We start from the raw sequence: 12,852 nt of genomic DNA, 5'->3' as shown, positions 1-12,852 counted from the left end.
CCTCCCCTGCCCCTTCCCCGGAGCCTCCGGGTGTACCCCGGAGCCCGGGAGCCCAGCGCGGCCCAGCCCGCCCCCCGAGCGCCCCGCCATGAGGTGAGAGACACTAGGGCGGGGTCTGGAAACCGGGAGACTTTGGTGGGGAGGGTGCCTGGGGCCTGGGGACCCAGCCGGGATCCAGAGAGGCCGCCGCCTCAGCCCTGTGGCGGGTACTGGGAGGGGGAAGGAGGGCTGTGGGAACCCGGGGCTCTGGAAGAGGAAGGGGAAGGGAGGCGAGGGGCGGACCCCCTTTTCCCTTCGCGGCGGGAAGTATTTTTCGGGATCCCCTGAAGCAGCCCTCCGCAACTTTTGAAAGGACTCCCCCTGAACCCTACAGTTCTCGAGACCGGGCGGGGGAGGGGAGAGGGGTGTGGTGGCCAAGGACTCCTTGTGGAAAGGCAGGAGGATGGCCAGAGCCCCTTCTCTCTCCATTTGTCTTTCTTCTGGGAGGTTCCGATTGTTCCTGCCGCCGTCCCGTTTCCAGGAGTTCCGAGGTCCGTTAACCACACGGGGGGATGTTTCTGTTTTGGTTCGGCTTTTTGAGGGGAGCAAGTTTCGTCTTGGGACCCTTCAGAGGAAGCTGACACCTTTGGCCTCCCCCCTCGCGCCACTTGGGCGGTGAATGATGCTCTCCTGCTCTTCCCACCCCCCATCCTAGAGTCGAGCCCGGTCATTCGCTAATACCTCGTCTCCCTCCCCACCCCCACCCCCAAATTCTGGGAATTCCAAACCTGACCTTTGCTTTTAAGACCCGGAGTGAGGTGCCCCGGGGCCAGGGAAGTCGGAGGGGGCATCCAGCCCCTTTGGCCTTTTGTAGACCCCCCCCCCCATTCACGCTTATACGGCCTCCGTTTGGCGGACTGATCCTTGCACTGGAAAGTCTCGGCCTCGCCCCCAGGGACGCCGAGCCCCAAGTTTTATGGGGGGCGATCCTTGGCTGTCGAAGCTCTTCGTTCTTAACTGTCCCTCCTGAGAAGGCTCAGACCTGGGGAAGGCATTCCCTGTCTCCCCCCGTCCCCAGTACACCTGAGTTTCTCCGCGGGGGGGGGGTCTCTTGTTTGCTTCCCCCTCCCCACTACATCTTGAGAGGAGGGGGTGCGGGGGAGATCATCCTGAGGGGTCGCCAGTGTTGTCTCCGAGTCCCCACCCCTCATCCCTCCCCTTGTTCCCCCAGGGAAGGAAACCAACAGCTGGAGGCATGGAGGAGGGGCGGGGGCGGCTTTTGTCTCTGGGGACTCACCTGTCCTGGAGGGAGGGATTCTTAATCCTTTATCCTGGGGAGAGGAGGGGGCCGAGGGCCGCTCACCTGGGCGGGATCTAGATGGCGGGGCTTTTAATAGGTGTACGTGGGAGAGAGGAAATAAAGTAACTGACCCCTCGCTAAAGAGACCTCTGGACTTCCTACTCTTGCTTGTGGGGGAACCACCCTCCTGGAGTCCGGAAAAGACGGACACCTGAGCTAGGGAGACGTGTTATTGAAGAGCGGGCCCTTTCCCGATCCCCTGGGGCCCATTGCCACAATGCTATCGCTTTTCCTCCCAGCCCAGGGGTTTCCGGACATCCCCCCTATTCTCCACACCGCCCCCCCAAACCCTATAATTTAGCTCCGAGTGCTTTTAACCCCTGCCTGGCCACGATTCCCCGCCAGTTCCGCTGCCATTTAACTTATCGAGCCCCGATTAATTTCCTGAGGCTGTGGGGTTAATGTGGACACAGGGGAGGGATGATAGGGAATTTCCTCCCTCCCATTCCCCCCCCCCCCAGCTGTGGCCGGAAGTATGTGTGGGGTAGTGGGAAAGTTTGACTATGATACCAATTTCCTCCAGTTTCACCACTTTCCGGGTTAAGGGGGTTGATGGGGGGGGGGGGCGGTCAGCTGGGGGGCGGGGAGCCGGTCGAGGAGCCGAACGTTCTGAGCCCCCGGTGTTCTCAGTCCCATTCTAGCAAGCCGAGTTCCCATTTGTTCTAATGTTCTGGGGGTGTGTCTAAATTAGGAATCGCGCTAAAGGTCTAGTCACCTCTGCCTCCCTTGCCCTCACTTCGCGGTCCCCAGAGGGGAAGTTACGGGACCCCGAGGGGCACGGCGGTCTGAGCGCCTACTGGAGGCCCCCGGGAGACTGTGGGCGACTAGATCCGTGCCTCCAACTGGCCCGGATCCGGGGGGACCGGGCCGGGCAGCTCCCCCTCCCTGCCCCCGCGAGACGGAAACATTTCCCCTTCCCCCCTCCCCCTTTTAGAGCTCGGTCCTGGCTCCTTATAAGTCTCCATTCAGCCTTCCTTCCCTCGTCGGAGTCCGGGGAGGAGCTCGGGACCCCTCCCCTTTCCATTCCCCGCCCTACCTCCTGCCCCAGGTCCCTCCTCCTCCCCCCTTTTCCGGTCTCTGGCCTAGGGAGGTGGGGAGGGTTGAGGAGAAGGCGGATGTCCGAGTCCCCGCCTTCTCCTCTCCCCCCCTCACCCCAGCTCCTGGAGACCGTAAAAGGCTAGGGCTGAGGCCGCCCTCCCCCTTCCCCCCTGCTTCCCCAGCTCGGCTTCCCCTCCCCTCGGTCTGGGACGTGAAGGTAAAGCCCGAATGCTGACCGGCAGCATTTTACAGATGGGAAAACTGAGGCCCACAGAGTGGAAGGAATTCGCCCGAAGCTTGGACCCGCGCTGGGCAGAGGCGGCCTGGGACGTGGGCCTTTAGCGGATCATTGCACCCCCCGTTTCTGGGTTCCTCATATCTGCAGAGAGGAATTGGCGTGAATGACCTCAGGTTCCCTCCGGCCTTGAAGCCCGGGATGCTGGGATGCACAGACAGCTTACCCATAGCCTCCCTTTCTCCCCGGGGTCTCCCCTAGAGTCAGGGCTCTATGTCAAGAGTCAAGAAAGCGGTGGGAAAAAGCTTGGCTCTGTGTAGGCTGGCTCAAGCCCAGTTCCAGCAGCCCCGGCACCTTGGGCCAGTGATTTGACCTGTCTGGGTCTCAGTTTCCTCCTCTGTAAAACAGGCGCAATCAGTTTTCAGGCCCGTAGAGTCACTGGGGTCCTGGTGAGGAAAGCACCTAGTGAACCAGAGGCTGTTACCTCAAGAAGCTGGGCGGGGCTTAGGGCCTCCAACTTCCTGGGGGATGTTGGAGGGGGAGGGGGAGGGATGGAAAGTCACAAGGTTTGTTTTTCAGGGCCTAGGGGCCGTTCCAAGGGAGAGGGGGTTTCAGACGTGGGGGAATTTCCCCTTTGGGCTTGGCCTCCGGGCACCGAAGGCCCGGTTCTAATTCCTGGTGTCTCAGCTGGACAGGATGTGGAGTCCCTCGAGTTCAAACTTGTTCCTCACATAGGAATTCTATCTCCAACTTGATCTGCCCAGGGGGTCGGCCACCTCCTGCCGGACACGTCCACCTCCAAAGGGGAAGGAGTGTAGAGAGGACGAAGGCTTGGGAGCTGGATCACAAACCTAGAACTGGAAGGAATCTCACATGCCCCCCTGGTCTTAGTGAAGGGTGAGGAAACTGAGGCAGGAAGAGGTTAGCATGACATCACCGGGTCTTCTGATTCCAAAGCCAGGAATCTGGGCTTCTCTGGCTCAGATCCGGGGGAAAAGGGGAGAAATAGAGACAGAAGGGGGGAGGAGAAGGAAATGAGAGAAAAGGGAAAAGAGAAAGAAACAAAGAAGGAGGGGGAGAAACGGGAGGAGAAGAAAGTGAGAGAGAGAAGGGAAGAAAGAGAGCAAAGAAGGGAGAAGAAAGAGGAGGAGGAGGGAGCGGGGGAGAGAGATCCAAATTAGACAGCCGGGACCGTCGAGTTCGTTTGATGCAACTGTCATTTTCCAGTGAAAACTTGGTGGCAGAGCTTGGCTAGTTAATTCTAGTTTCCCCCAATACCAGTAAGTCTCGGGGAGACAGACTTGGACAGAGCCATGTGTCTGGGTTCGTATGTGCCATTTATTGCTTGGGTGACTCTGGCCGAGTCATCTTGTCTTGGTCCTGGTATTATCATCTGTAAAATGAAGGGACGGGCTCCGTGCCCTCTAAATTGGGTTCTAAACCCACCCCTCTTGTACAGATGGAGAAACTGAGGTCCAGGGAGATTCACACAGTGAGTCCTGGAAATCTAGGGTTAGAACTCAGGCCTGAACACCCAGCTTTCCTTCACAGATATGTATTAACTGTTCCACATGTTTCATCTCTGGCCCTGCTTGTGCTTTAAACCAAGGCTTCTTAATCTTTTTCTACCTGTGACCCTGAGATTTTTGGGGAACCCAGGTTTATCAGTAGATAAAAAGGTAAATAAATCAAACATTGACAGACAGTAAATTATCATTTTGTGACCCCCACGTTCAGTTACAAGACCCCATAAGCGGTGAAGAAGCACAGTTTAAGATGGAGGTTAGCTGTTACCTCCCCTTCCAAGCTCTAGTAGACCCTCTAGTCCAGGGGTCCTCAAACTCCGGCCCGCGGGCCAGATGCGGCAGCTGAGGACGATTATCCCCCTCCCCCAGGGCTCTGAAGTTTCTTTATTTAAAGGCCCACAAAACAAAGTTTTTGTTTTTACTCTAGTCTGGCCTCCAACAGTCTGAGGGACAGTGAACTGGCCCTTTATTTAAAAAGTTTGAGGGCCCCTGCTCTAGGCTATTGGAATAACAAGTCAGCCGGAGAGAGGGCGGGAGAAAAAGAGAAGGGAAGAGACAGACAGACACGGAGAGCTCATCACCAACTGGGGGGTGAGGAAAACTGAGGGAGAGCCATTGGAGTTGGGATTTATAGATTGAGGGAAGGGATTCCTGGTCTGGAGAACAGCTTGTGGAGAACTCTAAGAGAACATAGGGCGTGTTCCTCGGACAGAGATCAATAGAGCACTCTATAGAGTAAGTGCATAGAGGGAAGTAATATGAGATGGAGCTGGGAACACGGGAGTGCCCGAGGGTGGAGAGCTCCCGGTGCCAGTCACTGGAGGTTGAACTTGACTCCACAGACCAAAGCATGGAACGACAAGACCCGATGTAGGCTCAAGGAAAGATGGCCTGCGTTCGGGGAGGGGGGGCCTCGTTTGGGGGAGATGGAGAGCGGTGGGAAGGAAGAGAGGGAGCAATCAGAAGGCTCTCTCGATGTGTCGGAGCTGCAGAGAATTTTCTCGGAGTCAGTGCGAGTACTCGCTTTCTGTCCCTGAGCATGACTGGCCAAGGCTCTCTTTGGGTCTCAGTGCCCTCCCACAGAGGAAAGGGTGGGGGGGAGGGAACTGACTCCCTGAGACACTGCCTAGCTCTGGAGATCTGGGCCTCCATCATGGCTGCCATAACTCTGGGGATCTCCTATTCCTCATCTGTAAAATGGGACTAATCAGAATGATTCTATCTTTGTCCCCAGGGAGGTTGTGAAGAAAGTGCTTTTTAAGACTAAAGGTGATCCAGACATGTATGCTGGGATTATTATTGAACCACAGAATGCCAGAGCTGGGAGAGACCCTAGAACGTAGATTGTCAGGGTTAGAAGGGACTTTAGAACGTGGAACTTCAGACGAAAGAAACTTCTGAACGCACAGTGTCAAAGATGGGAGGGATCTCAGAACAGATATATATATCTATTGGGGTTAGAAGGGCCTTTTAAAAACACACACATGGTGATAAGGTTCAAAGGAAGCTTAGACCACATCTGAGGTGGGAGAAAGCCTAGAACGTGGAATGTCAAGGCTGAGGGAGACTTCAGAACAAATAATGTCAGGATTGAAAAAGCTTAGAACAAGGTCAGAGATGGGAGGCTTTTAAACAGTGTCAGAGATGGAGAGACCTTAGGACATAGAATGTCAGGGTTAGAAGGGATCTTAGAACGTAGCACTTCAGGCTTGAAAGAGACTTGAACAAATAATGTTAGGATTGAAAGAGCTTAGAACATCAGAGATGGGAGAGACCTTAGAACATGGAACTTCAGACTTGAAAGAGCTTAGAACAATGTCAGGGGGAGAAGGGATCTTAGAACATGGTACTTCAGGCTTGAAAGAGCTTAGAACAGAATCCGAGATAGGAGACCTTAGAACATAGGATGTCAGAGTTAGAAGGGATCTTAGAATGTAGCACTTCAGGCTGAAAGAGAATAAAAACAACATCAGAGATGGGAGAGACCTTAGAACATGGCACTTCAGGCTTGAAAGAGACTTAGAACAACATCAGAGACGGGAGAGACCTTAGAACATGGCACTTCAGGCTTGAAAGAGCTTACAACAGAGTCAGAGATGGGAGACCTTAACAGGGGTCCTCCAACTTTTTAAATAGGGGCCAGTTCACTGCCCCTCAGACTGTTGGAGGGCCAGACTTTAGTAAAAACAAAAACTTTGTTTTGTGGGCCTTTAAATAAAGAAAATTCCTAGCCCTGAGTGAGGGGGATAAACGTCCTCAGCTGCCGCATCTGGGTCCCCCTGCCTTAGAACATAGAACGTCAGAGTTAGAAGGGATCTTAGAGCACTTCAGGCTTGAAAGAGCTTAGAACAGAGTCAGAGGTGGGAGGCCTTTTAAACACACAGTATCAGGATTAAAAGGGAGCTTAGAACATGGGATGTCAGCTGGCAAGGAACTGAAGCCTGCAGCAGCCTGAGCCTGAAGCTGGAAGAGGGTGCGGCTGCAGGGTGCGGACCCCCCTCCCATTGAGGAAAGAGGGGCGAAGGGCAGAGAGCAGGGTGGTGCCCGCGTTGTGCACGGGCCTGCCTTTCCCCCAGCAGGCAGTGGGCGTGGCCTCCAGGTGTGGGCAGCCTGCCAGCCCTCCCTGAGCTGGCAGCGAGGGGGGGGCTTGCTTCCGGTGGGGGCGGATCTTCCCCCTCAGGCCTCACCTGTCTGGGGAGTGTCTGGTGTTCAATTACAAATCTGGGGCCCCGGGGCCCGTGTCCTTTTGCCATCTGTTTGCAGCTTCGGGCACCAGAGTCTGCCTCTTTGGGACGCATCCCCTCTTAGGGGCTGTGGCCACAGGGAGGGACACGGTCTCTGTGACTGGGCTGAGTGGGAAGAAGGGACTTCCTCCCCCTCCTTTTCCCCCCAAACAATTGAGGCTTGCCCAGGGTCCCACAGCCAGGAAATGTTAAGTGTCTGAGACCAGATTTGAACTCGGGTCCTCCTGACTTCGGGGCTGGGGCTCTACCCGCTGCGCCCCCTAGCTGCCCGTATGATGGGCTTCGTGGGGAACCGGCCGAGCCTGCTCTGAATTCCAGTTCTCCCATCCAAAGAACTGCTATTTCATCTTGGGCTCAGTTTGCCTCTGGGAGGTTCCTTATGACTCTGACTTCTCTTCTGGCCCACGGCCCACTTCGGTCTTCCCCTTTTATAACATGCAAAAAGGTGATTCTCAGAGTTCTCCTCCTACCTCCCCCCGCCCCCACTCAGTCCGGAAGTCCTCGCCTCTGCTTCCCCATGTGATGGGGGATGGGACAGATAGTGAGGTACTATTAGAAGCATCACCCCTTTAAGGTAAGAGAAGCGATCTCCCATGATGCCCTGTGGGACAAGCGTTCCGTGGCACTCTGGGAATTGTAGTTTGGTTTTGTAACATGCAAGCTGGTTTTTTGCCATGGTGACTTTGGATCCTACCCACGAGTCTGTGGCTGCTTCCTCCTTTGGGGTCTATTTGGGGCTTGGGGCAGAGGATGTCTTACAAAGCACAGACTGTCCGGACTAGAAGGGATCTCGGGGACTGCCCCGGGTTGTTTCGGGGGGAAAATGAGGCTCACTCCGGTGTCTTTGCCAAGGGAACCCCCAATGGGGTCGGGAAGAGCGGGACGTGATCGCTGGCGGCTCAGAGACTTCAAGTGATGGTGGCGCCCGGGAGGGCTTCCTGGCCCTCTCCTCCGGGCCCGGTTCCCAGCCCAGGGCTGCTGGACGGGCTTCCGGTGGAGAGAGGCTCCGGTAAAGTCATTCCCCCTCGGGGACCGCTGAGCCTCTTCCCTCTCTCCCTCAGTGAGAACCTGCTCTGCTCTAGCCGGGCCACAGTCATGGTTTACGATGACATCAACAAGAAGTGGCTTCCGGCCGGCACGGGCCCCCAGGCCTTCAGCAGAGTCCAGATCTACCACAACCCCAGCACCAACGCCTTCCGAGTGGTGGGCCGGAAGATGCAGCCGGATCAGCAGGTGACTCCTTCGGAGGCCCTGGCCTTGGGGAGCGGCCGGGCCGGCAGATGGCCTCCCTGGGTCCTTGCTTCTCTGTGCCCCGACTTCCACCGGGGAGCTGGGCCGTGGAGAAGAGTGGGGGCCCTTCTTGGGGAGCGGCCGGGCCGGCAGATGGCCTCCTTGGGTCCCGGGCTCTCTGTACCCCGACCTCCATTAGGGACCTAGGCCGTGGAGAAGAGTGGGGGCCCTTCTTGGGGAGCGGCCAGGCCGGCAGATGGTCTCCTTGGGTCCTCGTCTCTCTGTACCCCAACCTCCATTAGGGACCTAGGCTGTGGAGAAGAGTGGGGGCCCTCCTTGGGGAGCGGCCGGGCCGGCAGATGGTCTCCTTGGGTCCTCATCTCTCTGTGCCCCAACTTCCACCGGGGAGCTGGGCCGTGGAGAAGAGTGGGGGCCCTCCTTGGGGAGCAGCGAGGTCTCCCCCTAACTGCGTCCCTCCCCCACCAGGTTGTAATTAATTGTGCCATCGTCCGGGGTCTCAAGTACAACCAGGCCACGCCCAATTTCCACCAGTGGCGGGACGCCCGCCAGGTCTGGGGCCTCAACTTTGGCAGCAAGGAGGATGCGGCTCAGTTTGCGGCAGGGATGGCGGATGCCCTGGAGGCCTTGGAAGGAGGTGAGGGAGTCCCCGGGACTGGGCGGCCGGCAGTTCTGGAAGGTCCCCGCGCCCAGGGGACCAGGAGGGAGCCTTGTCTAGACAGGAGCGGGGCGGGGAGCCCGGGGGCTCGGGCTGTGGAGTCAGCCTTCTCAGAGGCCTCTCTTTGGTCCGGGGTTGGGAGGTGGAGGGCGGAGGGCATAGAGAGCTCTGAAGAAAAGTGGGTCTAGAGGCCCAAAGGAGGTCTTGGGGCTCCCAAGAGAGACGGGGCTGGGTCCACATGGCTGGGGGAGGGACCCCTCATGGGGATGACCTAAAGGTCGGTGCCCCCTCCTCCAGGTGGGCCGCCCCCTCCCCCTGCAAACTGGTCTGTCCAGAACGGCCCCTCAGCAGAGGAGATGGAGCAGCAGAGGAGGTAAGGGACGCTCCCACCCCAGGCTCCCCTTATTCCTTCTAGGTCCTGGTTGGGAGGGGTGCAATGAGGGCCCCTCCCCCGCTTAATCCCCCTGACTTAATTGGAGCAGTAATCCTCTCAGGAAGGAGCCGACTCTCCCTGTTCCTCCTTTGACCTTGAGGGAGCACGATGGGCCCCCGGCAGAGGTCCCTTCTCCCCTAACTGCTGCTTTCCCTCAGGCAACAGCTGGAGCACCTGGAGCAGGTGGAGAGGGAGCGCCGGGTCTCCAATGCAGGTAAGGGACCCCTGCCCAGCCCGGCTGCCATTGGCCGGGACCCTGGTCCCTGGAGCAGCTGCCTCAGCTCCCCCCGGGACCGCGTCTCCTTCAAGCTCGGCCATTATTCTTCCCGGTCCTGCCCCTCACGCACCGGGGCCCTGACTTCCCCTTCTGGGGAACGAGGAGCCGGTGTCTCCTGCCCTGGCATCGGGGAGTCTGTGTTCTCGGTTCTGGAGGTTCCCCTTCCGCCTCCCAAGCCTCTGCTCCCTCCTCAGGCCCCAAACCTCCTGTTTTTTCTTTATTTCAGGAGCCCCAGTTGCTGCCCCAGCTGGGGGACCCCCACCCCCTCCGGGGCCCCCTCCTCCCCCCGGCCCCCCGCCACCCCCTGGGCTGCCCCCCTCAGGCGCGGGGTCTGCAGCCCCAGGAGGGGCGGGCGGCCCACCCCCAGCACCCCCACTCCCGTCTGCCCAAGGCCCCAGTGGGGGAGGCGGGGGCGCCCCGGGCCTGGCCGCAGCCATCGCCGGAGCCAAACTCAGGAAGGTCGCCAAGGTGAGATTGTGTGGGCGCCGCCTGTGGGACTGGGTGGCTGACGGGGCGTCCCCAGGAGACCTCGGCTGTGACAGTGGCTCCGGGACACCCGTGGGCTGCGAGAACCCGCACCCCGGGGGGCGGGAGCCTGTGTGAGGAGCTGCTCCCTCACCAGCCCCCCTGACCTTTCCCCTGCAGGATGAGTCCTCGGGGCCCCCGCCCGCCCCAAAGGCCGAGAGCACTCGGAGCACGGGCGGCGGGCTGATGGAGGAAATGAGTGCCATGTTGGCCCGGAGGTGAGAGCCTGGCACGGTCCTGTACCCGCGTCCTGGGAGCAGTGCCCTGGGCGCCCACTGTGTGCTGGGGCATTGTGGGTGGGGAAGGGCAGAGGGGGCGGAGCCGGCGGCTCAGGGAGGGTCAGGGTCCCGAAGGGAAAAGGCCAGTAAGAAGGAGGGGAGCCTGGGAGGGGAATGCCGGGGGACGGGCTGGGATTCCCCAGGACAGGGCCCCACACTCACCCCTCCCCCAACCCTCTTCTGGCCGCAGGAGGAAAGCCACGTTAATTGGGGAGAAGCCCCCGGCCAAGGACGACTCTGCCAATGTGAGTGGGGAGTGGGGGGAAGGTTCCTCCTCCCTGTCTCCTGGGGTCTCCCCAAGACTCTTCTAACTGTCCTCTGGCGGCCCAAAGGGAGGGAGAGAAGGGGGGGCAGGCAGGGAGATGGGGGGCCAGCGACAAGGCACTCAGTTCCCTTTCCGCCTTCCCCAGCAGGAAGAAGGTGAAACAAGAATTCCCTCGCAGAATGGTGAGTGCGTGGGGGAGGGAGGAGACCTGGGTCTGTCCTGAGCTGGGTGCCTTTGGGGGCGCTCCCTCCAGCCCCCAACCTTTGCCCCCCTTTCCCCTCACTCTCCAGAGCCTGTTCGGAGACCTTGGGAAAAGAACAGCACAACTCTACCTAGGTGAGTGCAAGCCCCTTGGGGGTGAGCGTGGGGAGGCTGGGACTCGGAGAGTCAAGCTTGAACCCTGCCCTGGCTGCGTCCCAACAGTGGCTGCGGGGGAGCCTCCCTGGGGTTCTGCCCACCTACGTTCTAGGGTCTCTGCTTAATCGGGCTTGGCGCCTGCCGTAGTTCCTGGTCCTTTCTGGGTCTCGGTTTCCCTATCTGTAAAATGGAGGCATGGGGAGATAATCCCGGAGAGCCTTCCCAAGCCCCCCGCACGGGTGCCTGTGCCCGGCCGGTGAGATCCTGCCTCTCCCCGAATGTCAGGTGGGGACTCCCCTCGGGGGGCAGACGCGCAGGGGCGGAGCCGTAGTCCCCCGACCCGGGGGGCCGGCAAAGGCAGCCACTGCGGGCCCCCGTGTGGGGTGCGAGGGAGGCCAGTCTGAAAAGGCCCCTGGTGGCAATGGCCGCTGGCTCTGGGCCCCTTTGGCCCCCCCAGCCCCTCCCACCCCCATCTCGCTGCCCCACAAGGAGACGGGCAGGGAGGTGGCCGTGCTCACTGGGTAGCAGCGGGGAGCTTCCGGGGGGCACAGGGAGGGCCCCCGACCGCCCATGCCCTGTCTGTGTCCCCAGGATGAAGTCTTCCACCTCAGTCACGAGCTGTGAGGTCCCTACCTCGACTCCCGGCACCCACGAGGAGTCCGACTTAGACAGGATTAAGCAGGTACGGAGGAGGGTACGGAGGAGGGGCCGGAGGCGGGAGCTAAGAGCCCGCGCGGCCCGGGGGAGGGGGGCCCTCTGATGCCCCTTTTCCTCCTCACAGGAACTGCTGGAGGAGGTGAGGAAGGAGCTTCAGAAAGTCAAAGAGGAGATCATAGAAGGTGAGTGGGTGCTGGGGCTGCCCTCTGGGGAGAGCGGTCCCCCCTCCCCTCCCCCCTCCCCTCCCCTCCCCCCCACCTCGGGCCCTTCTGGGCAGCCTCAGGCTTCCCTCTCACGCTTTGCTCTCTCCTCCAGCTTTTGTCCAGGAGCTCCGCAAGCGGGGCTCCCCGTGACCCGAAGGACCTGGGAGCCGAGCCCCCATTCCAAAGCCGCCTTTCAGCCCACTCGGAAGACCCAAGAGGAGGCCCAGCCGCCCCTCCCCCCAGCAGGGGGCTCCACCTACCCCTGCCCTCGGTCCCTTCCTCCCTCGGTCCCCCTGGGGCTCCTGCTTCTGCTTGGGACGGATCAGCCCCAAAGGGGAAGAAGGGGAGAGACCCTTTCTCCTCTTCCTGGAGCCCCTCTGAGGGTCCAACGTTCACTTTAATCCTTAAAAGCCTTCAATTTTTTTAAGATAAAAATAAATATATATATATATATATTTGTTCGCGAGGGGAAAGGGGGGGGGATTTTATTTGTTTTGATAAGGGTGGGGTCTTGGCAGTCTTAAATGCTGTAATCCTAGCTGCCCCCTCTGGGGGTGCGGTTCTTCCAGGGGGAATAGGGAGCCAGGACCTCTCTCCACTGCAGGGAACCCTTCTCCCCTCTCCCTGAAAAGATTCCCCTACCCCTTTTCTATATGGAATTAAGATGCTATAATTCTATAAAATACTGTAACTTTTTTTGGACAAAGCTTTTTTTTCTTTTGATTTGGGTACGTTTGGGTTTGGGAGCCACTCCCTTGGGTGGGAGAGCGGATGGAAGCAGGACGCCCTTCTGGGGGTGGGGGACGGTCCTCTCCTCCCCTTCCCCTTGGTGAGATGGTCTCGCTTGGAATAAATGACCCATTTTTCTTTTCTCCCACAACACACCTCTGGCTGTCTGGTGGTTAGCCTGGGCCCTGCCCTGCCCTGGTCTAGGACACTGGCCCGGCCCTTCCTTCCCTGGGGGGAGCAGGGGGGGCTGCGTAAGCCCCCTGGCCGGGTGTTTACTCCCTGCCCCGCCTGAGGCTCGCCCTTGTGCTCCAGACCTCGGTTAAGGCCTAAATGTGCCTCC

The 12,852-nt window shown here is 59.3% G+C and overlaps 1 protein-coding gene across 2 annotated transcripts; it reads left to right on the top strand.

Annotated features, from left to right (window-relative positions):
- On the top strand, positions 1 to 12,489 carry VASP (vasodilator stimulated phosphoprotein). Of its 2 annotated transcripts, none has more exons than XM_051989380.1 (13): positions 1 to 93; positions 7,944 to 8,115; positions 8,599 to 8,767; positions 9,086 to 9,161; positions 9,380 to 9,435; positions 9,725 to 9,966; positions 10,144 to 10,241; positions 10,492 to 10,546; positions 10,715 to 10,748; positions 10,857 to 10,902; positions 11,515 to 11,605; positions 11,705 to 11,762; positions 11,896 to 12,489. In XM_051989380.1, the coding sequence occupies exons 1-13, from the start codon at positions 89 to 91 to the stop codon at positions 11,931 to 11,933; spliced, it is 1,140 nt and encodes a 379-aa protein (XP_051845340.1). In that variant the 5' UTR covers positions 1 to 88; the 3' UTR covers positions 11,934 to 12,489. The 2 variants fall into 2 exon arrangements, with proteins under 2 accessions (XP_051845340.1, XP_051845339.1); XM_051989379.1 differs by having other exon boundaries at positions 10,712 to 10,748.
- The last annotated feature ends 363 nt before the right edge of the window (positions 12,490 to 12,852 follow it).

Source organism: Antechinus flavipes, chromosome 3 (genome assembly GCF_016432865.1).
Source record: "Antechinus flavipes isolate AdamAnt ecotype Samford, QLD, Australia chromosome 3, AdamAnt_v2, whole genome shotgun sequence".
Lineage (NCBI taxonomy): Eukaryota > Metazoa > Chordata > Mammalia > Dasyuromorphia > Dasyuridae > Antechinus > Antechinus flavipes.
This window is presented reverse-complemented; position numbering and strand designations above follow the sequence as displayed.